This window comes from Verticillium alfalfae, genomic scaffold (assembly GCF_000150825.1).
Source record: "Verticillium alfalfae VaMs.102 supercont1.13 genomic scaffold, whole genome shotgun sequence".
NCBI lineage: Eukaryota > Fungi > Ascomycota > Sordariomycetes > Glomerellales > Plectosphaerellaceae > Verticillium > Verticillium alfalfae.
Genome location: NW_003315026.1, coordinates 671,497 through 697,937, shown reverse-complemented (window position 1 = coordinate 697,937; position 26,441 = coordinate 671,497). Strand labels below are relative to the sequence as shown.

The window sequence follows — 26,441 nt, the reverse complement described above, 5'->3', positions numbered from 1 at the left end:
GGCGGGGCCGCAGGGCGGCGAAGCCGAGGAACGTCGACCCAGACGGCCGGGTAGCGGGCCATGAAGTCGAGGGGCGGGCCGCGGAGCTCTGGCCGCCGCCGCCGGCAGCGTCCATGCCGAGCCAGGCGCCGAGACCGGTGCGGACGAGCCAGGGGCTCAGCACAAGGTAGCCGGCCGTCAGGGCGCTCGAGAGGAGGTTGTTAGCGCACATCATCTGCGGGCCCGAGTAGGCACGGTAGGTGCTAAAGATGTGGTCCTGCGTCGTGTTGGTGAGGCCGTCGAAGATGAGGTTGACGCTCAGCAGCAGCAAGCCCCAGGCCGTGTTGGCGTCCGGGTTGGGGCGCTCTGCTTCTTCTTCTTGCCCGAGCCCGTGTGCAGCGTGAAGACGGCGACGCCCGCTGTGACGCCTGCCACGACGAGGTACTTTGTACAAGGGGGTAGCGGCGGCCGAAGAGGGTCGTCTGCAGTAGCATGACAGGGAGAAGCTTGCAGGACTTGGCAAGAAGGAAAGTAATGTAGTTCGATGTGGGAGAGCGATGCGTAGCCAAATGGCGAGGCGAGAGACGACGTGATGGCGACAAGGAAGGAGAGGAAGAGCAATCTGTCGGCTCGGAAAGATCGCTGGGAGGACAAGGAGGAGTACCTGCGGCGCGGGGCGCACGGCGCAGTGCTCCAAGTTAGTAGAGGTATAGGAAGCCTGTCGCGGCAGCAAAGAGAGATTGGATTGTATTCAGGAATACGGGGTAGCGGAAGACTTCGGGCGCGTCGGTCGGTCCATAGGGGGTTGTCGTGAGCTTTTCCTGGAGGTAAGCCCAAGTCAGGCTGTTGGACACATGTTAGCAATCAACATTTGGCGACCATGGTCATGGAGCCATGAAGACACAACGTACAAGGACATGTAGATGCCGCCAGTCGCGACAAGGACCTGGAATGCGGCAGCAGGCTCCTGCTTTGGCGGCGGCGACGCAGCGGCTGGGTGCACTCCCTTAGTCGTCACGCCATTCGAGGGCTTCGGCGACTCGCCACTGACGGTGCGCTTGAGGGCATCATTCTTGCTAAAGTACTCCGAAGACGTCTCGCGTCGGAGGGGCGTGGCTTGCTTCGTGCGCGCCATTACAGGTGTTGACGCTCTATGGTCCTTTTGCAATCAACAAGGAAGATAAACCAAGGGCATTGAAAGGTATGCAAATATTTCGGTCTCGGCCAAGAATGAGAGAGAGAGAGAAAGGCTATAGTCAATGAGTGACGGAATCGAAGGGCCGATGCTGTATAGTATTGTTGAATCGCGGGGATAGAATGAGATGACAGTTGGCTTCATCCCTGGTCCAGGAACGGAAGCTCGATCCCCAGAGTATTAATATGGGTCACATGCTTGGCGCCTTCAGGGTCCTCGATCCGCATCCACGGATAAGGCTTTTCGGCTTATCACGTCTCCACAGGCAGCCATTTCGCAAATTTACAGGGACTACTTGATTCACATTGTGCTACGACGGGTGCTCAAAGTTTTGCATTTCCTCGTTGTCTGCTAAATAAATCCCATCTCGCCAATTGTCGAGGAAATCCGGAGCATGCCTCGACAAGGTAGAGCCAGGGTGCATCAATATTCTGATGAGCTTGATCAGGCGAGAGGCCGGTTTTCTGGGTATGTTGGCACAGCGAGGGTAAAAAGACAGACGTCCTGGGTGTCCGTCTGAGGTAGGAAGGGAGAGAGAGAGTCTGTGTTTGCATGTGTGCGCGCGCAGGTAGATAAGTGAGAGGAAAAGAAGGAGCAGGGTGTAGTGTTCGATTAAAGATGCCGAAGCCAAGGTGTATGAGAGGTATCCCCCCGAGTAAGGTGGTGTTTTGTTCATCACGTCGTGAGAGAGAACGTCCCACAGAGGCCAGCGAAGTCAAACTGCTCCTCGGACAGCGAATAACGATGGCCTGCGGAATGGCGGTCTTCGGTGCACCTGCGAGGGTCGGTTGTTGAGTCAGGTTCAGGGCTTGTTGCAGCTGTGACCAGGGCTGCCATGAAAAGAAACGGACGGTGGATTACGGATGGCGGAGGCCGAGGCTCGATCGGGGACGCCACGGTCGGTGCTGGGAAAGCGAGCCTCGGGAGCAGGGACGAGAGAGAGTGTGGCCAGGAATACGGTTTCGTGGTTGAAAGAGTCAAGAGGTCCGTGGGAGAGGAGTTCAGGGAGTTGTCATGACGTCGTATGATTTCCGCACTCCCTATCAAGCATATAGGCCAGCCTCGCGGCAAGTCAGATCTGGATATCGCCCTACCGGAGGTTTGCAGTATCCGACGAAAAAAGAAGCCCAGGGAATCGCAAAACGCAGAATCGAGTAAGATACATATGTCAGAAGCTTACTCAGAGGTCTGAGCCTGGCTACGGCGCATCTTCTCAGCCTCGAGGTTCTCGTAGAGGAGGAAGAGAGCCGACTCATTGGCCTTGCTGGTACCCATAATGGTGAACATGCGCTCACCAGTCTCGTCATGGGGGGCCTGCATCGTGTGTTAGTTGATGAGTGAAAAGGGGGCATCAAGCTGAATCAAGCAATGTAACTTGCCTTGGCAATGGAGATGCGAGCCCCAGATGTCTTGCGAATCTCGCTGATCTTACTGCCGGCACGGCCGATGATGCAGCCAACCATGTCAGCGGGGATGCTGATGTTCTGAGTCTGCAGTTCCTCGCCATTCTCATCGTGAGTGGGTGGTCCACGGGAGGCAGCGTCTGAATCGGAACGGCGGCTGTAGGGGCGCTGGCCACCACCGTTGCTGCTGAAATCGGCGCCATTGCCGGTGCGAAGGACACGAGGGCTGCTGTATTCTTGGCTCCGACCGCCGCCAGTAGAGGGGTAGCTGGGGCTTGTGCCGCCAACAGCGGGGGTGCTACCAGGCTGAGTACGAACGACAGGGTTGTACAGGACGGTGCCGGTTTCCACCGCTGCCAATCATCGACGAGGCATTTGGAAATCTCCCAGATGGCGGCTCTGATGCCATCGGGGGTGCCCTGCACCTCAACGATCCTCTCAGTAGACTGAGGGAGCATCTCCTTCTGTGCCACCATGCGCACACCCGAGACGTCCTGAATGTGCTTGATCTTCAAGCCCTGGCGACCAATGATGGTGCCCATCTGGTTGTGCGAGATGAGGAGCTTGATGGCTGCCGACATGAGTTAGCAATGCAGCGCGCGCTTGTGGTTTCCTGGTCACATACGGTGGGTGCCATTGCTCTGGGGAACGCCGCCCATGCCGAGGGAAGGAGCACCCTCGAGGAGGGCTTGTGCGACAATCGCGTAGGCGCGCGAGATGGCTTCGCAACCGCCAGTAATGGTCAGAACACGGTCGTGGACGCCCTGGACAACCTTGCTGACGCCGGCCTTGACGCCGGTCTCGTCCCTCAGGTCAGCCACGTTCTTTCCTCCTTTGCCGATGATGACACCGGCCTCCTTAGAGGAAACGATGGCGCGAAGAGTGAGCTGCGCCTGGGCGTACTCCTCCTCGGTCTTAGGCGCAGGCTCGCCGTCTGGGCCGAGGCGCTCGCCATCGTCGAGCTTGAGCTGGTCCATCTGGGGAACGAAGTCGTCGCCGTTGGAAGGGATATCCTGGGAGGACATTGTCGCAGAGGTAGTCGTGGGGTATTTTAGTGCGGAGAAAGCACGAAGATGCAGTCGAGATGTTGCTCGGCTGGTGATTCGGCTGAAGCGTGTCAGTCAAAAGCGCATCAAGTCTTCGCACAAATGCACTGGCGGTGAGTTGAAAGATCTAGCGAGGTTGAGTGGGGTTTGCGAAACAGGCAAAGCGAACACTCGGGGCTGTGGAAACTACGCGCCCGTCGCAAAATGCGACCGCGACACGTGGGGGAGGGGAAATTCGGGCTTGCAGATCGCTGAAAACGCGCTGCTGCAGTCAAGGAATTCGCAGGAGGTGGGGAATTTGACCAAAGGGATCAAAGGGAGGAATCTGAAGCGTGAAAGAGGGGTCTGCACATACAGTTTCGAAGTTCAAAGACTTGTATGGTTGTTGCTTGAGCTTGTCGTGAGCGTCTTGGTCGAAGGGAGGCGTTGGAGGCGGGGGTGGATTTTGTGAGGCGCTGTGTTTTTTTTGTCAGTCCCTCATCGAAATTGTGGTGGTGAGGTAAGGCGAGGCGCGGGAAGACGAGACAAGGGGAGGTAAGGTAGGCGACTTGAAATGGCGGGGTTGGGGGATCCTCTAGCTGGGGATCGGGAGGAATGAAGCGTGTTGCAAAGGCAGATGTGAGGTAGGGGTCAGGAAGTGCGGGCACTTTGGCTTGTTGCTGCAAGACGAGAGGGAGAGAAGGGGGGGTACCATCGCCCACCGTTGCGGCCGTTGGGAGATATATGGGTAAGAAGGGAGGTGTCCGAGGCTGCCGTAACAGCGGGCACTTGTTGGTGTCGGTAGACAAAAGGCCAGGGGATGATCGTGGACAAAGGGCAAGGCTATCTGGACGCTTGGAGATGGGATCGGCTCTTGGACGGATGGGATATCACTCACAAGTGATTGTGAAGACAAGGAGGAGGCGCACAGAAGAGGCGTGAGAGGCGTGTCAGGTGAAGAGGGCGCCGAGAGATGGGTGATGGAGGGGGAGGAGGGGGAGGGCGGAAGAGAGGTGGTGTTGGAGATGGACCGGGTGATGGTGAGAAGATGTGAGGTGAGGTGAGAAGGTAGAAGATGGGGAGTTGTGCGCGGCGGTGGTGGGATGAAGAAGGTGAAGAAAGTGGGGGGGGGGAAGCAGAGCACCGCAGTGCTATTGGCGTCTTAGTAAAAGCCTGCCCACCGTTACTCCTGTCGTTGTGCGCGCTGTGGTAGCTGCCCGCATGGCACTCCGTCCCCGCCCGCAACAGTGATTGATACAGAGGGCAGAGGCATGGATGGTGGGTTGACCACTGTGCCTTCCCTGTCCATCAGCCATACCAGCCTAGTGGCAGGCCCCCCCCCGGCAGCTTGCCGTACCTACCCACTTTGTCTCGAACCTGCCCACCGGAGGCGTCTGCCAGACATGCTGCCGCCCACACGCACGGGTGGCTCTTGCCGAGGCGAAGGGTCCATTGACGAGGGGCTTACTGGAACCTGGGGAGGATGTACGACTGCACTCTCTCTTGATCCTCAATATGTGATTAGAAAGCACAGTCAGAAGTTGAAAAGTGAACCGCTTCCTTGGGCCGGTTCTTTGCGCTTCGTGCTTCTTCCCGTTCATTGCGACAAAGAGAACGAAATGTTCCGGTACGGCCAGGTGATGGTTGCAGGGTACATAGACGGCAGGTACAACTCGGCATAGTGGGCGAGATGGAACAGTACCTACCCGCCCCACTCAGTTGCTCCTCGCCATGTCACTTTCCCACCACTACTGAGCGAGACTAGACGGAAAGTACATTTATGTAGTAGGAGCACTCTGGGTACGATGTTTCCTGCCCCTCCTGCCAGCGCATTGCATGGTACCTGGACCTCTGATGCCCCCTCCCTCGCTCGTGGCTCCTGCATTCCAACGCCTGGGCCACTCAACGTGCCTGACTGTCTCGGCAGTCGCATGGGTCGGCTCAACCCTAAAAGTGCCAATGACAGGAATAGAGGTTGAAGCAAGCCTTTTCAGTGCCAGTGATGCCTAGAGGCTAGGTCAATGCAGCGCCGTTTTCGATCAATATAGCTCAGCCTCAGGGCTGTTTTGAAAGACTCCCAGGTACTCTATCTGGTCTAATGGCCTCAAAGGACGTCCAGGTAGAGAAAATACAGCCAGCAACCAGGTGTCTGGTCAATTATTGGTCCCGGGCTTGCTATAATATCTACGCCGGCCATGATGGTGACTAATCCCTTGACCTGGCAAGGCCCGGATTGTCGGAGCATGCTGACAAGTATGACGAGCCACTTGAACACATTGATGGAGTTTGCAACTGCACCGCCTAGGTGTTCGTCAGATTTGTTTACGAAAAAAAGAACTACAAATTCCCGCGCGCCCTTCATCGTTGGCGAAGTTGTTTCTCATGCTCAGTCCAAAAGTTCTTGCATGCCCGGTGTCCCCAGTGGTCAACCCACCACTCACCAAAGCTATCTTCGACATCGAAGTCCACCTTGCCTACCCTCTCGTCACGCTTCAAGCCACACACTATACAAGCCTTAGGAGCCGTCGGAACGACTTTGGCCGTGGTCACAGCCATGTTCTCCGCCAAGTCTGGTACTCTCAATTGCTGTCCGCCTGGTGCTGACTTGGCTGCCGCAACTGCTGACCGTAGCCGGCCGACATGCTCTTTCCACACATCAACAACGTCAGCGGCCTCGCGGTCTTCGCGAGCCGTCTGCGCGCGATCTACGCCGGCGAGCTTCATGCCCTTTGCGCCGGCGCTGGAAATGGCCATACCTTGGGCAAGAAACTTGTCGCGATGCCAGCGCAGTTTGCGGCCTGCGATAATGCGTGCAGCAACCGCGGCAAGGGCAAGGTACCCCTGGAGAAAGATAATTGTGCCTGGGTCGGAGGCGATGCGGTCCTTGATAGACGTTGGCTGAGAGGCGGCTGGCTTGAACAGGCTCGTATTGGCGAGGGCAAGAAGCTCAGGGAATATGGAGAGCAGCACTGAAGGTGGTGGTATGTTCGTGGGAGGAGTAGCATCACTACCACTGGTGTTCGCGTTCTGAACCTTGCGCGCTGTGTTGGCCGTAGTTTTGACAGCAGGCTTGGAAGACGACGTATTGACTCCATCGACAGCATCCCAATCCCAACTCTCAGGAAGTTCTTTGGAATCGATGGCATTCTTCTGCTGGCCGGGCATTGGGGAGAAGTCTTCAAACGGTGACCAATGGTCGTTCGGGTTAGCGGCTTCATTGCTCTGGCTTTGACCCTCCTTCTTTGGAGACGTTTGGCCGAAGGCTGGCCATGCCGTCACAGGGGTTGGGCTTTCAGGGTTGTTGGCTGGTTCATTCGGAAAGTTGGGCGACGTGGGAGTCTTCAGAGCCAAACCAGGGAAAGGGTTTCGGTCGGAGAAAGAAGGTGACTTGGGAGCCTGCGGATAAGTAGAAGTAGATGAAGCGACGCTGAGTGACGACAAGTGAGAGACATGTCTCTTCGGATGAGTAACAGGGGGGTCCTCCAGCGACAAAAGATCCAGTGATGCTAATGACGCTACCTGTGACTGTTGCTCTCGCGGCTGGGGCGCGTTGTGCCAGGGCGGCGATTTCGGGTGATTGTGCCAAGGGGGCGACTTTGGCTGATTGTGCCATGGCGGTGACTTTGGTTGATGCTGCCATGGCTTGCTTGGCTGTTGTGATGAATGCGCAGACATAGTCTCGCCCACTTCAAACTCTCCAAAGTCGTCATCATCATCCACTTCCAGATCGGAGTCTTCTGCATCGAATAAAACGTTTGGGTCTTTGGGCTTCGGCTGCTTGGGTTTGGAAGCCTGAACAACGGCACTCTTGAGAAGAGAAAGAGAAGGCTGGCGTGGGTCACTCTGCCCTTCCACAGGTACCAAACTGTTGGTCATGAGATCCAAAGTTGAAGCGCGGTGGACCCGTGTTCGCGTTGGCGGTGCTGAGATGTTGGCTGACAGTACTGGTGCGGCGATGGGTGGCTCCAGAGCCGGGGTTATTGAAGGCTCCGAAGGCCCTTCAGCGACCTCGAAATCGCCCCATCCATCGTCATCGTCGCCTCCTGCTGCGATCGCTGGAACTGGCGGTCGCGGTTGCTGCTGACTGACTTGTGAAGCTGAGAGTGAGGAAAAGTCACCCCAACCACCAAAGCTGTCAGTTTGGCTCTGGCGCTGGCTCTGGCGCTGGCTCTGGTCCTGGCTCTGAGGCCATGCCTGGGCATGCTGGTTCACTTGAGCAGGCGCATTGCCTGAGGCGAAGAAGTCGAACGGATCCGCCTTTTGTTGTTGCTGGGTAACAGGATGCGGTTGACCTGTCTGCTGAGATTGTTGGCTTTGGGGCTTCGATGAGAAGGTATTAAACTCGGCAAACAGATCGGCACTCATGATTTGCAGCACTTTTCGACATGCTCTGCTTATTTAACTCCAACCCGGGGAACCGTGAGACAATCGTTCAGGGGTTTAACGAGGTGACGTGGTTCATAGAGATGTTCGAGTCCATTGTGGATGGGCTGGCCCAAGCGAGGTCCATCGTCCCAGCCAAGCGGCCAAGCTGACTAAGGCTAGGTGCATGATGAGCTTAAGGATACCACATGAACCAAAGTACTTTCTCCCTGTAGGGCTTTGGTTGGTTTTGACGCCACGGGACTGAAATGATGGGCTGCTTCGATCCTGTTTATGACTTTGAAAACTACATACATGGTTTTGATCCTGTCATTGCACAATTTGATTTCTTTCGTTCTCATCTGTCAAGGCAACATAACAACGTGGTACAGCAGCCTGGAAACTCCCGTGCGATAAGTTTTGGCAGACTCTTATCGAATGCCAAGACGTAGGCATAAATGGGACCTGGTGAAAGACAGCTGAAGCCTCCGGCGGCTCCACGTTGGCGCGCAGACACGCTAACGCGGCTTCAGGCGACCCTCCGAAGCTCCAAATTTTCGACCGCTTAGTTTCTGATGGGCTTCATGCCAAAAGTGTAGTCCCCCTTCAACAATTCCACCCATCCATATTTACGTTCAAGGGCCGAGAAGAGCAATATGCCGCCTCGCACGATGGGCTCACAATGTCTTCTCTGCCAGTTTGCCCTTCGGCCGCGGGCTGCTCTGCTGACGCCTCCTCCAACAACACTTACCCAAGGGTTCGCATCGCAAAGAACCATTCGGGGGAAGCCATCGCGAATGGTTCTATCCGATCGTAAGCAAGTCGCCCGCCCGTCCCCCTTCGGGCTAAATAACGCCAAACCACCGAGAAGAGCCGTTGAGGGCCCGTTTGGTGGCATGAACCAGACACAATTCAGAGGACGCCCAAGCCCGACATCCCGTTCCCAGACACCGACCCAATCCCACAATCGATCCGCCGACCGACGCCGCAGAGATGATCGCGAGGATTTCAGGGCTCTCAAGATGCATCGCGCGCTTGCAGACATTTCGTATCGAAAAAGGACACAAATCAAAGACGAAATGGGCTCGTATGAGTCGTTTGATCAGTTCGACCTGTTGCCATCGGTCAAGAAGGCGCTGTTTGACGACGCTCTCAAGGGCATGATCGACATCAAACCGACTCCTGTTCAGAGACTGGCCATTCCTGCCCTTTTGGGCCAGCAAAGCCGGTTCTTACCTCGGTTCGGAAGGGGCAAGATTGAACAGAGACAGGAGTTCCTCCTCGCGGCCGAGACGGGCTCCGGCAAGACGCTCGCCTACCTGCTGCCCGCCATAAATGCCATCAAGGTCGCTGAAGCAGCGGATCCCGATATTCAGGCTCATAAGAAGAGGCTGGAGGAAGAGAAGGAATGGCAGCGAAACTCCAAGTCGAGATCCAAGATGGAAGAGCCTCACCCTACCATGGCACGGCCCAAGGTTGTGGTACTCGTTCCATCCGCCGAACTCGTCGACCAGGTTGGCGCTGTCGCCAAGACTTTGTCGCACGCTGTCAAATTCAAGTCTGAGAAGCTTTCCGCCAAGCAGAACGCCGAGGTTGTGGAGCGCAACCTATACTCCAACCGAGGAATCGATCTGATCATCGCGACACCGCAGCTGTTAGCCTCCATCGCGGACTCAGACCCTAACATCCTTTCGCAGGTCAGCCATCTCATCATCGATGAGGCTGACTCTCTCTTTGACCGTAGCTTCGCCCCCCTTACCACGAGCATCGTCAACAAGGCGCTGCCGTCGGTGAAGAGGCTCGTATGCTGTTCTGCAACTATTCCTCGAGGCCTGGACAAGTATCTTGCTGCTCAATTCCCCGATATGGTCCGCATCACCACGCCGAACCTTCACGCCGTGCCGAGACGTGTTCAATTGGGTGTTATCGATGTTTCCAAAGACCCGTACCGCAACAACAAAGACCTAGCAACTGCTGATGCTATTCAAACGATTGGCCGCGAGGCATCACGCCACGAGGGCCCTATTAAGGACGAATTCGATATACGCCGTGTCCTTGTCTTCGTCAACGAACGCGAGACTGTGCAACCTGTAGCGGAGTACCTGCAGTCGAAAGGCATCGACGCCATCGCCCTGCACAGGGACACGGCCCAGGAGCGCCAGTCCGCCATGCTCGCGTCCTTTACGAGCGCCGAGCCCATGCGAGCACCCGCCTCTGACAAGGCCCCCACAGGCGGGCGCAAGCTGCCCAATGTGAAGGTTATTGTGGCCACGGATCTGGCGTCGCGAGGTATTGACACGTTGGCTGTCCGTCACGTCATCCTGTACGACGTACCTCACACCACCATTGATTTCATCCACCGACTTGGAAGGGCCGGCCGGATGGGTCGTCGTGGAAGGGGTATAGTTCTGGCTGGGAGCAAAGACCGGAAGGACGTTATCGCAGAGGTTAAGCGTGCAATGTTTATGGGCCAGGCGCTCATCTAAAAACACGCTGGGCGCGTATGTAAGATTATCTGCTGTATACCTCCTGTATCATCTTGTATTTCTTTAATCATGTCACATAGACTTCGGCGCTGATCAGGGTCTGGAGGCACAAAAAAAAAGTGTACACATTTCCATCGAATGGCAGTCAATAAGCTTACTGCGACACTCTCTATTGGATTCCTGGCTTTGCGATGTGCAGCTTGCACAAACAAACAAGGGATAAGAAAAGCCGTCTAAAGGGGCAGCCAGGAGTCATCTTACACTTTGACTCGTTAAAGACCAGCCGATCTTGATTGTTAACCGAGGTGTGTCGATTCTGAATCTTGTCGACTCGAACACCACCGACGTTGGCTGACGGCCGTCCGGCATTCCAGTGCGTAACAAATAATTCTCATGACGATAGTGTAAGGATATACATGCATGTGAAGAAGTGGTCGTCATTGATACTGTGATAAAGCCGGGGTTGGTGGCCTGGGTGTATGAGTGTGGCGCGAGCTTGAGTGGGGCTTGGCATTCGGAGTCGTGGCGCGACGCGTCTCGTGTTTCTCCCACCATCGCGAACATTAACACCCACCCAGCCTTTCTCCCCCGACACACAGTTGCACCGCGCGCACTTTCTCTTGTATCAACAAAACACGCCACTATCCCACAGGCTCGGGACTTCATTGTCTGCGTAGTAAGACTGAATTTTCTGGCCCATCGTAATTTGAACACATCTACGTCCCAACTTTCGGCGCAGCATGCCACGCCCCACGCGATCACGTCGCGCTCCTGCTCGCGCTGCTGCAGCACCAGCCAAACCCGTGGATGCGCCCGCACCTGCGCCCGCTTCCGAAAAGTCCAGCGACGATATCTACAGCCACAGCGACCGCGAACACGAGCGCCTGAGGGCGGTTCGATCAAATGTCACAGCGAGTGGGAAGAAGGCTCTACAGAAGACGAGCCACGACCGCGACCTCGCCATGCAGAGGTTAGCTGGCGAAGACATGTCGACCTCTTCAGGGAATGCAGTCGTGTCATCAGAAGATGCTCAGGTTGAACTTGGGAGGAAGGAGCACGCGACGCCTGCCCAGCAGCGACGCGACCTAACGGGCTTGGAGCTGGACAGTGAGATGTTCAACGCGCTCGACGATAGCCTGGGTCTAGACGAGAGCGAGATCCCCGGCAGCGTTACGGCCAGCGGAAACCGGTCAACAAATACTTCGAGTTTGTTTGGAATGGGCCACAAACGCCGTGGCCGCACCCCTAGCATCAGCCTTCAGGGCAATGATGCGCCAATCCGACCGCCGAGCCGAGGTGTGGGCGCAACGCCAGTCATAAGCTCTTCTTTCAACATTGGCGCGTTCAAGAGGCGAGCACGTGAGCCAAGTATTTTGGGGACTGCGCAGAAGGCGCGCGCACCGAGGCCTTCTGACGACTCTTCGGATGTCGACGATGATCAGGAGGGGACCGGCGCACATGACGAAGATGACGGAGAGGTATTTGCGCCAGAGGCAGAGTCCACGCCGTTGAACCGGCGCGAGGTGCAGCAGTCGATTGAGAAGGACCTCGGTCAGGAGCCCGATGTCACATCAAGCGTCAAGTCCCGCAAGCGCAAGAGCATGGACGCTCAGAACACTAATGACCGTCCCGAAAAGTCATTGCGCCTCGACGAACCAACCGAAAGCAACGTTCCAGAGGACATTGGCGACGAGGCCGTAGAAGAAAGCGATGACGATTCAGACCTCAGCTCCCTATCGTCAATGGCCTCGCCAGTGCTCCCAGCATTGGCCCGCCCAGTTACGCCCTTCGACGAAGAGATCATGGCACCGCCGATGAGCAGCGGGTCAGAGGACGAGCCATGGCCAGATATTCACAACCTTGCCAAACGACGCCGCCACCATGCGCCCATAACCCCCACTCGCGCTGGCGATACTTCTGATGCCTCATGTCCCCCGTCTCTTACGCACTCACCCAATTACCGAGATGCGCGGCAAAGAAAATCGCAAAAGCAAGGAAAGGGCCAGAAAGCATCTGCACAGGTGACAACTGCTGATCTAGCCGGCCTGCTTCCCCGCCGCCGGCGACGGAAGGGAAATGATGCAGAGTCTGACTCTGAGGTTGATAACTCGGGCCTGGGCCAAGATGACGATGAGCTCTCATACCTTGATGCCAGGGCATCTCGAAGACGCGCACGGACGACACCGCTCAAACGAAGCTCAACCAACCGTCCTGCTTCACGTAGCACCAGAGCTGTGGCGGCGACGGCAGATGCCCCCGCTGCTCGCAGGCGGACATATGGTCGTCGATCGTCAGACAAGGAGAACACAGATGATGAGGAAGAGGAGGGCAGTTTCAGTCCAGCACCCGACGACACGTTCGATGCAACGCCCGAAGAAGGAGACGTCACTGGAGCAGATGAGTTGAAGAATGCTGTGACCAAGTTCAAAGAAGTCGACCAATGGGAGCTCGAGTTCGAGGAGTTGACCCAAAGCTCGTCTCCGAGCGGCGCGCGGTGATGGGTAGCTGGGAATTGAGTCGATGCGCTCACCTGATTGGGGGGTTTTCAAGGTTTATGAAGAGTGAAAGATGTATGGAGTGAGTTGTTGCCTCAGATTCTGCAACAACGAGGCCGGATGGATGTATAGGTGGCTTGCCGGTGATTTTCGGTTTTTGTGGGCGGTGGATGATTTCTGTTTGGAGACGGAATTTTTATATGCCTACAAGTCTGCGATTCGCGGCCGAGGCACACATGAGCGTATACAACCAGGCATGAATCCGTTCAGTCCTTGTTGATCCTTCCATTCGTGATTCGAAGTAAGCAATTACGCCCAAACCCTGGGAACGCCGTTCAACGCCAGACAATGCCTTGAGCCCAAAATAAACCCATATCAAGACAGCTTGACCTCTCAATCTCCGGCCCACTGTCGGGAGCAGAGTGGACAGTAAGTTTGCATCTCTGAGCGCGATCGTTATGTCATCTGGTAGCCTGCCAGACATGAACAAGGACTGCGTCACATTCGTTAGTTGCCACGCTCCGAATATGTTCGCACGACCGACTTACTCTCTTGACATTGGCCCAGCTGTCCTCCTTTGCCGTATACTCGCGCAGCACATAGTCCCCTGCGAAATCCACGTATACCCTCGTGTCGCGAATACGCACGAGCACGTTATCCAACCGCATAAAAAGCCGGCACAACAGCAGCATGCGCTGCTCGTGCACCCGTACCTTGACACTGAAGATGGAAATGCCATTGTCGTCAAGCTCCGACTCGTACAGCATGACCTCGTCAAAGAAGAGGATAGGGTCTCGGCGTTTCAGCAACTCGAGCGGGATCTCCTTCGTCGTGGGCTGGAATGCCTGCGCGCCCGCGGCGAGCGTCCCGTCGTAGTCGGTCGAGTAGCTCCAGTCATACGGCTTGACAACTTCCTTGATACCGGCGCTTGTCTTCTCCCGACTGCTGGACCAGTCGCGGGCGTACGCGACCTGCAGCATGTTCTTCTCCGTCTTGTCGACGTGGTCGAGGGCGTCATAGGCGTTGAAGGCGAGAGACCAGCCCGAGGGCGCGTGCGTCAGGGAGACGAGGTTGTCGCCGAATATCATCTCGGGAACGGGGATGCCGAGACGTTCTGTCATTTCGTCAATGGGCCCCGATTTGGAGATGGGCAGCTTGCGGGTCGCGATGCGGAAGCGGCCCTGGGGGTGGGTGGATGTCGCAGCGTCGACGGCGCCCTGAATGGACGGCGTCGGGAAGGGTTCATTGATAGCAGTGATTGGGTTCATGACTGCGCCTGGTTCGAGAGGGTTACGAGAGAGGTGTCAAAAGACTGATCGTGTTTTCGATCGTGTTGTTGCGATGTTTGAAATCGAGACTACCTTCACGTTTGCAGCTATGGAGCTTGACGAGCTTGGTAGTGGGGTTTGGCGGGGAAGCATGAGACCCCTGTTTGCCGACTCACTGTAGGTGGCGCACGAACGCTGACCGAGCTAGTAGCCACTCTACCTCGAGTTTTATCTGATTGAATACCACCATGGGGCAGACTGATGGTCTCTGTCACACAATGCTACTCCTAATACCGTACTACGTCCAGCTGATCAGTATGATGGCGCAAACGTGGGGTCATCTCGGCAGCCTTGTCATCGATGGGCATGGAGAGACCCCGATGGCCGATTTCTGGTCTTTGGAGTCAAGAGATCTCGGATTAGGAGAGGAGAAGATTGGATGACAACAGAATTCAATGATTGAACACGATCGCCGAGTCCTGCCTATCTTGGTCAATGCGCAGGATATTATGAGCACCACGAGTTGCCCAAGCCTACGTTTTGTTTGATCTGGGCATTGCAGTGCCCTCTGAAACTTAGTGAAGTCCCTAGGTTTACCACTGGGTTCCGAATGCAGACTGTCAACATCATCTGGCAGAACAAGCATACCTTCGTGTTCATCGACCAAATGATCCGAGTGAATCAGCTAAACTCTCAGCTGGCTCTGTGTCATAGACCTGCAAGGACCTCGGCTGACGCAGCGGTTTGAGGTAGGAGCTCACTTCATGGCAATCATTTGTGAGACCTCGTCAGAGCTCGGCTGGTCGATGAAGACAACTTTAGAGGTAGCACTGCGGCGTTTGCGTCACGGGCAGAGATAAAGAGTGAATCTGAGCCAAGTCACTCTTGATAAGATGCAAGGTGAGGTCTGGCCTACAACGGCCTAGTTGGCAGCCGCAGGGGATCCCCTATGCAGCAGGTAGTTTATCCTCCCTTCGCAACTAGAGGTATCGATGTGCAGGGCGCACTGCGATGAAGTTGTTTATGTTGCAAGGAGGTAATAAGGGATGTCTTAACCATCGAGTGGGTGAAACGGAGTGGGGGCGTGGTCTGGCGACTGGGTTACGGAATGGGCACACGTGACACTGTCACCCCGGCAACCACACCAAATCGAATGTTTGGGGCCGAGTAGTGAAGGCACCCTGTATAACTCCGCTACGGACGATGGCTGGTGTTAGCTCTCTCACCTCTACCTAGTCGCAGTGCCGCCCTCAAATACTAACCCACAGGTCCAGGACGTGAGTGCATCTGGCTCAGGTCTTCGAGTGATTATCTCCCACCAGAGTTGTCTTCCCTGCCAATCGAAGCCATGGCCACTCGAACGCTCGAGGCTCGATTCGAGCACATGACGGTGAACGACGAGAACGATTCTGGCGATGGTACCAAGATCTACTCAAAGCAACAGGTAAAGTTCACGGTAGCTTGGATTGACTCCATATACTGACACGATGTCTTCTAGGCTGTTGCATCTGTCAGAACCTCCCAACTGCCACAGAGCTCGAGCCGAGCCAACCTCTTTAAGGTCGCCCTGCAGTCCCAAAACACCAACACCGTTGCCTCCGTAACGCTTCCTTCGCAAGCAGCACAGCGAAAAGCCCACAACCCAACATCTCCTCCCCGCAAGCCCCTCCCTTCTTCGGCTGCATCACGCTCCGATGAGGTTGTCGAAGTCGAACGCAAGGCGGTGACCATGGTCGCTGAGCCCAGCATCCCGAAGCAGTTCCACCTGGGCATGTTCGAAATCGGCCGTCCCCTGGGCAAAGGCAAGTTCGGTCGCGTCTACCTCGCCAAGGAGCGCACTACCGGCTTCATCTGCGCGTTAAAGGTTCTGCACAAGAACGAGATTCAACAAGGCCGTGTCGAGAAGCAGGTGCGACGGGAAATTGAGATTCAAAGCAACCTGAGGCATCCCAATATTCTCCAGTTGTACGGGCACTTCCACGACAGCAAGCGAGTCTTCCTCATCCTCGAATTCGCCGGCAAGGGCGAGCTTTACAAGCATCTTCGTCGCGAGAACAAATTCCCTGAGTGGAAGGCCGCCCAGTACGTAGCGCAGATGGCCTCGGCGCTCCGTTATCTCCATCGCAAGCACGTCATTCACCGGGATATCAAGCCTGAAAACATCCTCGTCGGTATCCACGGCGAGCTCAAACTTTCTGATTTCGGCTGGAGCGTGCATGCGCCCAACAACCGACGCAACACCATGTGCGGAACTCTCGATTACCTTCCTCCCGAGATGATCAAGCCCGGTAGCTCAGACAACTACTACAATGAAAAGGTTGATCTGTGGAGTCTGGGTGTGCTCATGTACGAGTTCCTCGTCGGTGAGGCGCCTTTTGAGGACTCGCCCGTCATGACACAGCGGAGGATTGCGAGGGCCGACATGACGGTGCCCTCCTTTGTCAAGCCCGGAGGCAAAGGACTTGATCAAGAGAGTGAGTGTTCATCACGTCCCGGAACCCCGATCACTGCTAACCGATTGAAAGCTTTTGGTTCTCGATCCCGATAAGAGGATTCCCCTCGAGCAGGTTCAGAGCCACCCTTGGATTGTCAAACACTGCATCAAGGGTGAGCGGGCGGCCAACCGCGAGAAGTACTCGACTTAATGAGATGATGAATTACGCACCAGCCGGCCACATAAAGACGAGGGTAAATAGTCTGTCCGGATTGATGTAGGATAATGGCGTTATGGAGGAGTCAGTCGTGCGAGTTTTCATTGGCAGTGGCCAGGGATCCAGGATCAACGGATTGGTTTGTGCATATTCTTTTGGGGAGTTGGGTTCGTTACTTTCGCACTCTGCATACAATAATCCAGAGAGATCTTCATTACACTCACATCAATGCCTGCCTGTCCGCCAAAACTCGTCCGTGGTATCACCTACATGATATGGTACAATCTCACCCTTCCTCCTCGAGTCAAGCCATCACCTGTAAATCTCGTCGAACGGCCTGGTGTCGGCGAAGCACGAGTCCCAAACCTGGTTGACGACCTTCGTCGCCTGGACATCGTCCTTGCATCGCGGCCTGTTCATGACAGACTGGATAGCCCTCGACCGCACGCAATCCTGAAAGCCCTGTGACAACTTCCAGTTTCCTCTGGTAAATGTTTCCCTGGTCCACCTACACTCGCCGCTAAGCATTGACGCTCGAATCTGCGCCTCGTCAGCATTGTCACAGGTTGCACATGTCCACGCATAGTTCTTGGGGTTCTCATACCTCTGTGCAAGCAGCATGCTTCAGCTCCATGTCACCCAGCCAGTCGACCTGCCACCTCAGGTGGTCCCAGGCGTGCACCATCTCGTGCGCCAGCGTGTCTTCCAGATGTTTCCGATCGCGCATCTCGTTGGCGCAGATCAGGATGCCGTGCGCCGGGCTGAAGCCGCCGCTCTGGCGATGGACCTCGCCGTCTTCGGTCAGGCGGGCCGGGCAGCGGCGGCAGACGACATTTGTCTCGTCGAGGGTGCCGTTGAGGGACTCGATCTTCTCGCGCATGAAACGAATGGTCGGGGAATAGGCGAAGAGCCAGTCGCGGTCAGCCTCAACGCGGCGGATGTCGCGCTCCTCGTTGACGCGGTAGCGGTGCTCGCGGTAGTGGAACTGGCCCTCACGGGTCATGTTGCCGGTGAGGATGTTGAAGTAGTTGACCCACCACTTCGTCTGGGGGTCGAAACCCGTGCGGGCGGGATCATTGTGGAGGACTCGCGGCTCGGTAGGGTTTGCGGAGGTTGGCGTGGACGAGGAGGGAGTTGGCGGTATCGTGGTGTCGAGCGGCAGGGCAGCGGTTTTGACAGCGCTGGTGGGAGAGGCCATGGTGACGATGCGCGCCTCTGACGAAGAAGAGAATGTCGCGGTATGCCCGAGTGTCAGCAGGCGGTAGGAGAGAGTGTGATTGTCGTATGAGGGCAATGGCAATCCGGTGCCACTTTGTGCGAGACAGTCCGTCGCGATGGTCTGATGCGTTAAACGTCCAGGTCGGGCGATGGTGGATGGTGATCAGTGATGGATGGAGCCTGTCGTGCCTGCGTGGTTCGTCGATTCTCTGCCAGCGTACCCGCTCCCCTGGTCAAGCCCTTCAGCAGTACATGGGCCTAAGAAAGGTACCTTAAGGGTGGGGCGGAGGCCCGGCCGAAAGGTGGCTTTGGCCGGGCCGGAAGTACCTTATTGACGGTGGACGGGGCCCTCATGCACGGCCCTGGGTCCCGGGCGGGCTTCCCAGTTTTCAAGCGGTGAGACGGCACACTTAGGGGCGCTCTAGGCGCGGAGAACAGCCTGGGCAAATGTCGTCAGAGGCTTTTAGTGCGCACTTTCGGTCTTTAGGTGCCTTTTCGAACTGACAGTGATGCAAAGCTTCGGGAGGGTCGGGGTCGTCCAACCGATGTCTCCCCCCCCCCCGATGTCGGTCCACTTTTGGCTCTTCACCAATCCAAGAGGCTCGCTGGACAACGCTGACTCAAAAACTGCGAAAACGCCAACCCTGACGTCTGCCGCCTTGCCTGCCTTGCCTGCCTTGCCTGCCTCACCCGCCTTTGCCTGCCCCCCCCAAGAAGCCTTGCTGGGCCAAAGGGAACCTGGGGAATCGACACACCAAGACGTCCCCTGATCCATCCTCCTGCATATCACTACCACCGCAAACAAGGACTTGATCGCACTTGACTGGACCGACCATGGCGAACGAAAGTGGCACTGCATGTAAGAAGCCTTCGCCGTGGATTCATACTTAGATGCGATGTTTTCGGTTTCTGCTTCTCCGCTCCTTTGGGTTTCCTGCCTTTCTGCGCCTTCATTTCACTTCATTTACATGGATTTGTCGTCGTTTCTGGTCTTGTTCTTCGCGCCTTGACTTGCTTCCGCGCGCCAGTATATGCATATACGTATTCGTCTTTCACTGACTGGAGATATTCGTTGTAGCCATGAGGGGCATCAAGCCATTGACGGTTGTCCTCAAGCTGGGTAAGTGCCGCCCTCGCGTCCTTTCACATGCCACTGGTCGCTGACCCGGTGAAACTCCAGGAACCAGCTCTATTGTCGACGAGGAAACTCACCAGCCTCTTCTGTCCATACTGACGCTCATTGTTGAGACGGCCATCAAGCTGAAGAAGGATGGCCATCGCGTGATCATTGTTTCTTCCGGCGCCATCGGCGTCGGTCTTCTTCGTATGGAAATGGATCACAGGCCAAAACACCTGTCGGCATTGCAGGTATGTCGCTCATACGTCAGTGGAGAAGTGATTCGAGACACCACCTAACAGCTCTTTACAGGCCTTGGCAGCAATTGGCCAATGCAGGCTCATTAGCCTCTGGGACAGTCTGTTTATGCACTTCAGGCAACCGGTGGCACAAATCCTTCTCACGAGGAATGACATTGCCGATGTAAGTCGTCCCACCCCCCTTGTCAGCCTCGGAGTCAGCGTCTGACATGTCTGTTAGCGGACAAGATACACCAATGCGCAAAACACGATGAATGAGCTGCTCGGCCTTGGTGTCATTCCCATCGTCAACGAGAACGACACCATTGCCGTGTCAGAAATCAAGTTTGGCGACAATGACACGCTATCCGCTATCACTGCCGGCATGGTCCATGCCGATATGTTGTTCCTCATGACCGATGTCGACTGTCTGTACGACAAGAACCCCCGGACACATCCCGACGCGAAAGCGATTGAGATTGTGGAAGACATCTCGACTCTCGAGGCAGATGGTAAGTTTGTTTGTGCACCCCTTTGCCCATTTGTCAGTTCCCAAAACTGATCGGACAGTTTCCGGTGCCGGTTCCTCGCTCGGTACCGGCGGCATGATGACCAAAATCATCGCCGCCCGCCTCGCAACCTCTGTTGGCGTCACAACTATTGTCACTCGCTCTTCAAATCCTGGCAACATCCTTGAGATCGTCCGGTACGAACACGCTGCTCGAAATATTCTGCAAGCCGCCAACATCCCCAACCAAGACGACGAAGAGGGTATGGAGGAGTTCCTCGCCGCCTCCACAGCCTCCATCCAGCTCGACAATCTCGAGAAGCCTCCGCTACACACCTGCTTCCTGCCGTCCGCAGAGCCCATCCACGATCGCCACTTCTGGCTCCTCCACACACTGCGTCCCAACGGCACGATTTACATCGATGCAGGGGCCCACAGTGCCCTCCTTCGCAAGGCAGGTCTCCTTCCCGCAGGTGTCCTTGACGTAGAGGGCAGCTTTGCCCAACATGAGTCAGTCCGCCTCGTCGTCGTGGACCGTCTTCACGTCCCCTCCCCTACAGGTCGCATCTGGGGCGGCAACCCCACCGAGGTCGGCCGTGCCCTGGTCAATTACGCGGCGCACGAGGTCGGTCGTATCATGGGCCATCAGAGCGCCGAGATTCAGGGCCTCCTTGGCTATGCCGACAGCGAGTACGTGGCTGAACGCCAGCACATCAGTCTCTTCAGGCGGGAGAGCCGGCCCCAGACGCCGAGTTTCGAGGTCGTTAAGGAGGTTGCCGAGACTCTGGGCGCGGGCATCTCAGGGTACGAGGCACGAGTGTAGATGCAGTTTTGGGGGCGTATAAGGTATCTCATTTTCAAAAAAGCGCGAAAAGCTGTATGTCGCATTTCTACGGGGTGGATATCACCTAGAGATTTTCTTTACGTCAAATACCTTGTTCAGTTAGGTATATACGGTGCAGCCTCGAGCCCACGACGAGGAGAGTGTCTAGTGCTTGCAGGGAAGAGGGAGTGCATTACACACCCTGCAGTTCTTCAACAGAATCTGTGCCTCACGGCTTGCACTTATATGAGATGACCTGGGTTCTGGCCAAAAGTCTACTGGTTGATGTCTTGTTTTCTGTTCCGTTGTAAATTTGTTCGCATCTCGCGTGGTCGACAGCCATGTGGTTCCGTTCCAACGTGAGAGAAACATGAGATGAAATTTGAGCCTCGCACAAGAGGATAATCCTCCCCGCCTGTTTTCGACGCCCCGAACGCCTGCCATGCTACAACAAAGATGAGATACTCGGTTCCACATTTCCGCTCTGAAAAAGGTCTGCGTCGTGGATTGCCCCGCTTAACCGGACGAGAAGAGCGTATCTTCGTCGCGAACGTACTCGCCGCAATCGGCCTGACGAAAGGCGACGATGCCGGTAGGGTCGAGGCGTTTGGCGTCAGCGGTACTGCGGGCAGTGACGCCAAAGGCGATGGGGACGTCGGCCATGTTGTAGAAGACGATGCCGGCGTGCTCGGGGATATCGTCGGTCCAGCGACCGACGTGCGCCTTCACACCTAGGAGCAGGTCAGCACAGGCGCGACGGGGCTGGGCATCACAGCGAAGGGAGTGGGCTCTTACAGTGGCTACCGTACAGCAGGGGCATCTCGCCATTGGGCTTAACCCAGAGCTTGTAACGGGCGTGCTCGGCCAGGATAGGCAGAGCTGTGATGTGAAGCTTGAAGGAACCCTTCTTTGTGAACTTGCCTACAATTCATGAGATCAGTCTTTGCGCCTCTGCTAGGACTGCCTGGCCTGTTGGCAGCGGGAACAGCGACTCACCAAGACATGTGCCGATGGACAGCAGCTTCGCTCGCTCAATACTGACGGCGAGGTTCGCGATCGAGAGAAGGACGTAGTAGACGCGGTCCTTCTGCAGACGGAGGACATATCGGTCACCTTGATGCGGCGCATTAGCAGACGGCCCCAAATCGCACAGAGGGAGCAGGCGGGGTTACCGTTGTCGAGCGGCTGGATCAGCTGCTTCAGCGAGCCACCAGTGTAGTTGGCCAGCTTGGCGAAGACCTTCTTGGTCTCTTCTTCCACGAGGGGCCTCATGATTGCGCTTGTCGGGGTCTATTGTATCACGGGCGGTCGGTCGTGAGCTGCAGGCAGAAATGGCAACCAATGGATGGCGCTTCCAATCGGTAGCGATGGTAGAGCGGCAGAAAATCGAAAAATTTCGGGCGGTGAGGGTTGCGACATGCGCTCAAGGCTTATCGATACTGCGAAGCTGGTGCACTTGCAGCTCCCCGCCCCTCCACCGAAAGCTCCGTCCCTATAGTGCGGTGCGCTTACATAACGATCGGTGGTCGGCCCTGCGAGGCCCCGACTTTAGGCAGGGGTCCAGCGGATTTTGTTTGGCGGGACAGGGAAAAATTTCAGTTCGATTGAGTCGAGAGCGCTGCGAAGCTCAGAACATCGGATCGCAAGCAAGTCGACGACCCGGCACCACAGTACACCATGACAACACGAGCTCCCAAGAGGCGAAAGCTGACGCCTCACCCAGAGGATGAGGTCTCCTCGGGGCCGTCTTCCAAAAAGATTCAAAAGGCGTTCATCAAGAACGCTGCAGGCTGGAACCTCGAACAAGACTACGAAAACCGACCTCGAAAGGGGAAGAAGGCTAAGAAGGAGAGCACGAAACTGCCAATTAAAACGGCCGACGGACGCCTGGAGCAGTCGAATCTCCTGGAAGAGGATGACGATGCCGAATCCATCGACAGCGACATTGAGGTCGACGAAGATGTCGTTGCATCGTCCCCCGAACCCGAGGCGCCCAAGCCCGACGAACCTGTGATACCCGATCGCGAGCAGATCTTCGCTGCCCAGGAGAAGCTCGCTAAGTTTGCCGCCGACATGAGCGAGGACCCGGAGGAGCACTTTGGCGCATTCAAAAAGGCCATGGCTGAGTTCGCCACATCCAAGATCATGTCCATCCAGAAGCTCGCCCTCGTCACCCAGATGGCTGTGTACAAGGACATCATTCCCGGCTACAGGATTCGTCCTCTTGCCGAGAAGCAGCAGAGCGAGAAAACGTCCAAGGACGTGGAGAAGCTCCGTGTCTACGAGCAGTCTCTCATCAAGGGCTACCATGCCTACATTCTGCAATTGACCAAGAATGCGAAGGCTGATTTGCCCTCGTCCCGACGAAAGGGCCAGAGCATCTCCAGCATCAGCATCATGTGCGCTTGCACCCTTCTCAATGCTGTCCCACACTTCAACTTCCGTACCGAACTCCTCAAGATCATCGTAGGAAAGCTTAGCAAGCGTATCGTCGACGCAGACTTCAACCGGTGCCGTCGCGCCCTCGAGGTACTCTTCCGCGATGACGACGAGGGCCACCCCTCCCAGGAAGCCGTCTCTCTACTCTCCAAGATGATGCGCGCTCGCGACTACAAGGTGGACGAGGCCGTCGTTAACCTTTTCCTCCACCTGCGTCTGCTATCCGAGTTCGGCGGTAAAGCTTCACACGAGAGGGTGGATTATGAGGACCCCGAGTCACTGAAGGCCAAGCAACAAAAGAAGATGGAGCGCAAAAAGTTTATCAACAAGCGTGAACGCAAGGCCATGAAAGAGCAGAAGGCCATCGAGAAGGATATGGAGCAGGCTGACGCCCTCGTCAGCCACGAGGAGCGCGATAAGATGCAGTCTGAAACGCTCAAGCTCGTTTTTGCGACCTATTTCCGCATCTTGAAGATCCGGGTCCCCCATCTGATGGGCGCTACCCTCGAAGGCCTCGCCAAGTACGCACACCTCATCAACCAGGACTTCTTTGGAGATCTCCTCGAGGCTCTCAAGGACCTGATTCGACACGCCGAGGAAGATGCCGAAGGCGAAGGCGACGAGGAGAACCCCGAGGATGAGGAGGGCGATGAGGGCGACGAGTCTGAATCCGTCCGTAACACCTCCCGCGAGGCCTTGCTCTGCATCGTTACAGCCTTTGCGCTCCTTGCCGGCCAAGACGCTCACAATGCCCGCTCAACCCTCCACCTGGACCTCTCGCACTTCACGACCCATCTCTTCAAATCCCTCTACCCCCTATGCCTGAACCCCGACATTGAGCTCACCTCCCACTCCCTCCACGCCACCGACCCCAATGCCAACTCCAGCACAGCCTCGTCAACACCATCTGGCTCCAAGGACGACGGCCCCAAGATCAATCTCCAGACCACGACCGTCCTCCTCCTCCGCTCCCTCACCGCCGTCCTCCTCCCCCACTGGAACATTCGCTCCGTGCCGCCCCTGCGTCTGGCCGCCTTCACTAAGCAGCTCATGGCCGCCGCCCTGCAAATGCCCGAAAAGTCCATCCAGGCTGTTCTTGGCCTGCTGCAGGACGTGACACATACGCACGGCAAGAAGATCTCAGCCCTGTGGCGCACAGAGGAGCGCAAGGGCGACGGCACGTTCAATGGACTTAGCGACAGCATTGAGGGTAGCAACCCCTTCGCGTCAACCGTCTGGGAGGGTGAGCTGTTGCGGCTGCACTACTCGCCCAAGGTGAGGGAGAGCATCAAGTTGTTGGAAAAGAGTGTCTCGAGCATATAGCGTCGGTAGCCACGAGAATAAGTTACGATCTTCTACGTCCAGAACTCATTGCACCCATTCGAATCTTTTGCAACATTTGTGAATTCATTTCGTGGTCCTATGGAAAGTCTTTTGTCACGTCTCACCAAGATACGAGTGTCCTGAGGTGCTCAAGCCCATCGAGAAGAGGACAGTCCCTTCTTGACTGCAGGAGCAACCTGGTGGTCTACTCCCATGTATGAGCCCGACAGTTCGACTTGACTGTGGTCGAAGTTGTTGCATTGCTGACCGTCAGCAGTGCGATCTTGTGTCTCCTGGCCATAACCCAAGATAACGTTGTTGTATCCGAAACCCTGATCATACCCATGCCTATTGATGTCTCCGACGCGACCCTGCTTGGCTTCCTTCCAATCACGCTTTCGGACAGACTTCTTTTTGAGGCTGTCGCCGTCACATTCTCTTAAGAGCTCGTCATCCAGGTCCTTATCGACATGGCCATCATCTCGGTTGGCCTTCACAACAATAAGTCCACCGTCGGGGTCGGCATCTGCGGACTCGGCAGTGGCGGGGCAGGCGCCAAAAAGGATAGGATAAGCCTGGGCAGCAAGTTGAATATCAGAGCACTCGACGTCATGGTACCAGAGGAGGACTTGGAGAGCAGCCCGGCGGGTCGCTCCTTGCTGGGCGGATGCGATGACGTACCGGAACAAGGCGTCTTGAGCATCAGCTGCTGTATCTTCGCCTCGAATGTCGTTGTACTTAGAAGCAGATAAGCCGTACACTGCCTTTAACTTAGGCGACCGGCACTCGCAGCGTTTCTGTGGGCTGAGAGCCTGTAATTCTCTCAGCGCCGGCAGAGCATCCACGGCTGAGTCAAGGAGCGACTGGACAGTGTCTTGTGATGACTCGCCTTTGACAAACCCTTCAATGGCAGCGATGAAGCGAGCAGGCTGGAATTCGTTATTGTCCTCTGGGCTTTCGTGCCTGGGTTTGTCGATGCCCAGATTGACGCGTTCCAGGGCGTCACCTAAGCGCATTGGTTTGCCTTGCTCAATACCTTCCATCAAGAGACTGAACAAATCGAAAGCCGTATCGCCACCGACACTTTGGGTGTTCTGTTGAGCGATCGGAGCGTCAAGGTCAAGCAGGTCTTCTGGGTTTGGGACAGACCGATTGCGCACAGGCACAAACTCATCATCAAGATCCATCAGATCGTCTGCATAATTCGGGCCAACCTTGATTGGAAAGTGTTTTACCTGGTCAACCCCATGAGCTTTTTCGTTGTCCCGGACATCGACCTTGCATCCCTGGGATTCGTGGGGCAGCGGCTTGTCTTGAGATAAGGCAATGTCGGAAGTGAGGGCGTTGGAGATGTCTGCCAGAGCCGTTGTGGTCGAAGGACTAAGCAGCTTAGGTTGAGCATCGGCACTGTGAATAGGAGGGTATTTGTTCTGGCTAATCTTGATCAATGTATCCTTGTTGCAGAGCCAATCTTGGGCCTTATTGTCTCGCATGCCTAGCGAGGGGCCTCCGAAGACAGAGGAGACGGGATTGTTCGCGGATGTAAGGCTAGTGGCCGACGGCATACGGGGATGCGCAATACTCGCGCATGGCACGGTCGGAGCTGTTGTACAGTTTCAGCTCAAGAAGCTTCATGAAATCGGAAACAGTTTTCATTGTCTTACTTATGAAGTGATTGGGAGTGCGACCGGATGGTGTTAAGCCTGGGATTTTGGCAGGCGCTCGGTTAGCAAGGGCGGGGATGCTGGGAACCACAGGATGCTTCGGTACAGTCCGATTTCTAGAAGCTGCGTTGAACCCCTTTTTCCTGCGGAAAGGTCTGGTTCGGGGTTCATGAGTCCTTGTGAGGAAGAAGTGTGCCTCCATCATCAGCTTGCGCCTTTCTGCGTGAGCTATGAGATGGCGGGGGA

At 56.0% G+C, this 26,441-nt stretch overlaps 12 protein-coding genes across 12 annotated transcripts; 5 read left to right on the top strand and 7 right to left on the bottom strand.

Annotated features, from left to right (window-relative positions):
* Positions 1–677: 677 nt before the first annotated feature.
* Positions 678–1,114, bottom strand: VDBG_08837 (UDP-Glc/Gal endoplasmic reticulum nucleotide sugar transporter; the record flags this gene model as incomplete). Its single annotated transcript, XM_003000995.1, has 2 exons — positions 678–822; positions 891–1,114. 2 exons carry the CDS (start codon positions 1,112–1,114, stop codon positions 678–680), a joined length of 369 nt encoding a protein of 122 aa, XP_003001041.1.
* Positions 1,115–2,350: 1,236 nt separating this feature from the next.
* VDBG_08836 (Poly(rC)-binding protein) lies at positions 2,351–3,602 on the bottom strand (the record flags this gene model as incomplete). The annotated part of the gene is made up of 3 exons (XM_003000994.1): positions 2,351–2,488; positions 2,607–3,148; positions 3,203–3,602. 3 exons carry the CDS (start codon positions 3,600–3,602, stop codon positions 2,351–2,353), a joined length of 1,080 nt encoding a protein of 359 aa, XP_003001040.1.
* A 2,358-nt stretch (positions 3,603–5,960) lies between these two features.
* On the bottom strand, positions 5,961–7,967 carry VDBG_08835 (conserved hypothetical protein; the record flags this gene model as incomplete). The annotated part of the gene is made up of 1 exon (XM_003000993.1): positions 5,961–7,967. The coding sequence occupies one exon, from the start codon at positions 7,965–7,967 to the stop codon at positions 5,961–5,963; it is 2,007 nt and encodes a 668-aa protein (XP_003001039.1).
* A 653-nt stretch (positions 7,968–8,620) lies between these two features.
* On the top strand, positions 8,621–10,450 carry VDBG_08834 (ATP-dependent RNA helicase mrh-4; the record flags this gene model as incomplete). Its single annotated transcript, XM_003000992.1, has 1 exon — positions 8,621–10,450. The coding sequence occupies one exon, from the start codon at positions 8,621–8,623 to the stop codon at positions 10,448–10,450; it is 1,830 nt and encodes a 609-aa protein (XP_003001038.1).
* Positions 10,451–11,190: 740 nt separating this feature from the next.
* VDBG_08833 (conserved hypothetical protein) lies at positions 11,191–12,948 on the top strand (the record flags this gene model as incomplete). Its single annotated transcript, XM_003000991.1, has 1 exon — positions 11,191–12,948. One exon carries the CDS (start codon positions 11,191–11,193, stop codon positions 12,946–12,948), a length of 1,758 nt encoding a protein of 585 aa, XP_003001037.1.
* A 193-nt stretch (positions 12,949–13,141) lies between these two features.
* Positions 13,142–14,213, bottom strand: VDBG_08832 (type 2A phosphatase activator TIP41; the record flags this gene model as incomplete). Its single annotated transcript, XM_003000990.1, has 2 exons — positions 13,142–13,438; positions 13,494–14,213. 2 exons carry the CDS (start codon positions 14,211–14,213, stop codon positions 13,142–13,144), a joined length of 1,017 nt encoding a protein of 338 aa, XP_003001036.1.
* A 1,348-nt stretch (positions 14,214–15,561) lies between these two features.
* Positions 15,562–16,761, top strand: VDBG_08831 (serine/threonine-protein kinase; the record flags this gene model as incomplete). The annotated part of the gene is made up of 3 exons (XM_003000989.1): positions 15,562–15,657; positions 15,712–16,687; positions 16,739–16,761. 3 exons carry the CDS (start codon positions 15,562–15,564, stop codon positions 16,759–16,761), a joined length of 1,095 nt encoding a protein of 364 aa, XP_003001035.1.
* A 415-nt stretch (positions 16,762–17,176) lies between these two features.
* On the bottom strand, positions 17,177–18,062 carry VDBG_08830 (metalloprotease ATP23; the record flags this gene model as incomplete). Its single annotated transcript, XM_003000988.1, has 2 exons — positions 17,177–17,404; positions 17,469–18,062. The coding sequence occupies 2 exons, from the start codon at positions 18,060–18,062 to the stop codon at positions 17,177–17,179; spliced, it is 822 nt and encodes a 273-aa protein (XP_003001034.1).
* A 1,100-nt stretch (positions 18,063–19,162) lies between these two features.
* Positions 19,163–20,769, top strand: VDBG_08829 (glutamate 5-kinase; the record flags this gene model as incomplete). The annotated part of the gene is made up of 5 exons (XM_003000987.1): positions 19,163–19,202; positions 19,263–19,450; positions 19,512–19,622; positions 19,680–19,866; positions 20,009–20,769. The coding sequence occupies 5 exons, from the start codon at positions 19,163–19,165 to the stop codon at positions 20,767–20,769; spliced, it is 1,287 nt and encodes a 428-aa protein (XP_003001033.1).
* A 516-nt stretch (positions 20,770–21,285) lies between these two features.
* VDBG_08828 (ribosome biogenesis protein NIP7) lies at positions 21,286–22,041 on the bottom strand (the record flags this gene model as incomplete). The annotated part of the gene is made up of 4 exons (XM_003000986.1): positions 21,286–21,500; positions 21,565–21,690; positions 21,766–21,882; positions 21,942–22,041. The coding sequence occupies 4 exons, from the start codon at positions 22,039–22,041 to the stop codon at positions 21,286–21,288; spliced, it is 558 nt and encodes a 185-aa protein (XP_003001032.1).
* Positions 22,042–22,446: 405 nt separating this feature from the next.
* On the top strand, positions 22,447–24,531 carry VDBG_08827 (nucleolar complex-associated protein; the record flags this gene model as incomplete). The annotated part of the gene is made up of 1 exon (XM_003000985.1): positions 22,447–24,531. One exon carries the CDS (start codon positions 22,447–22,449, stop codon positions 24,529–24,531), a length of 2,085 nt encoding a protein of 694 aa, XP_003001031.1.
* Positions 24,532–24,600: 69 nt separating this feature from the next.
* VDBG_08826 (hypothetical protein) lies at positions 24,601–26,397 on the bottom strand (the record flags this gene model as incomplete). Its single annotated transcript, XM_003000984.1, has 2 exons — positions 24,601–26,134; positions 26,196–26,397. The coding sequence occupies 2 exons, from the start codon at positions 26,395–26,397 to the stop codon at positions 24,681–24,683; spliced, it is 1,656 nt and encodes a 551-aa protein (XP_003001030.1).
* Between the last annotated feature and the right edge of the window lie 44 nt (positions 26,398–26,441).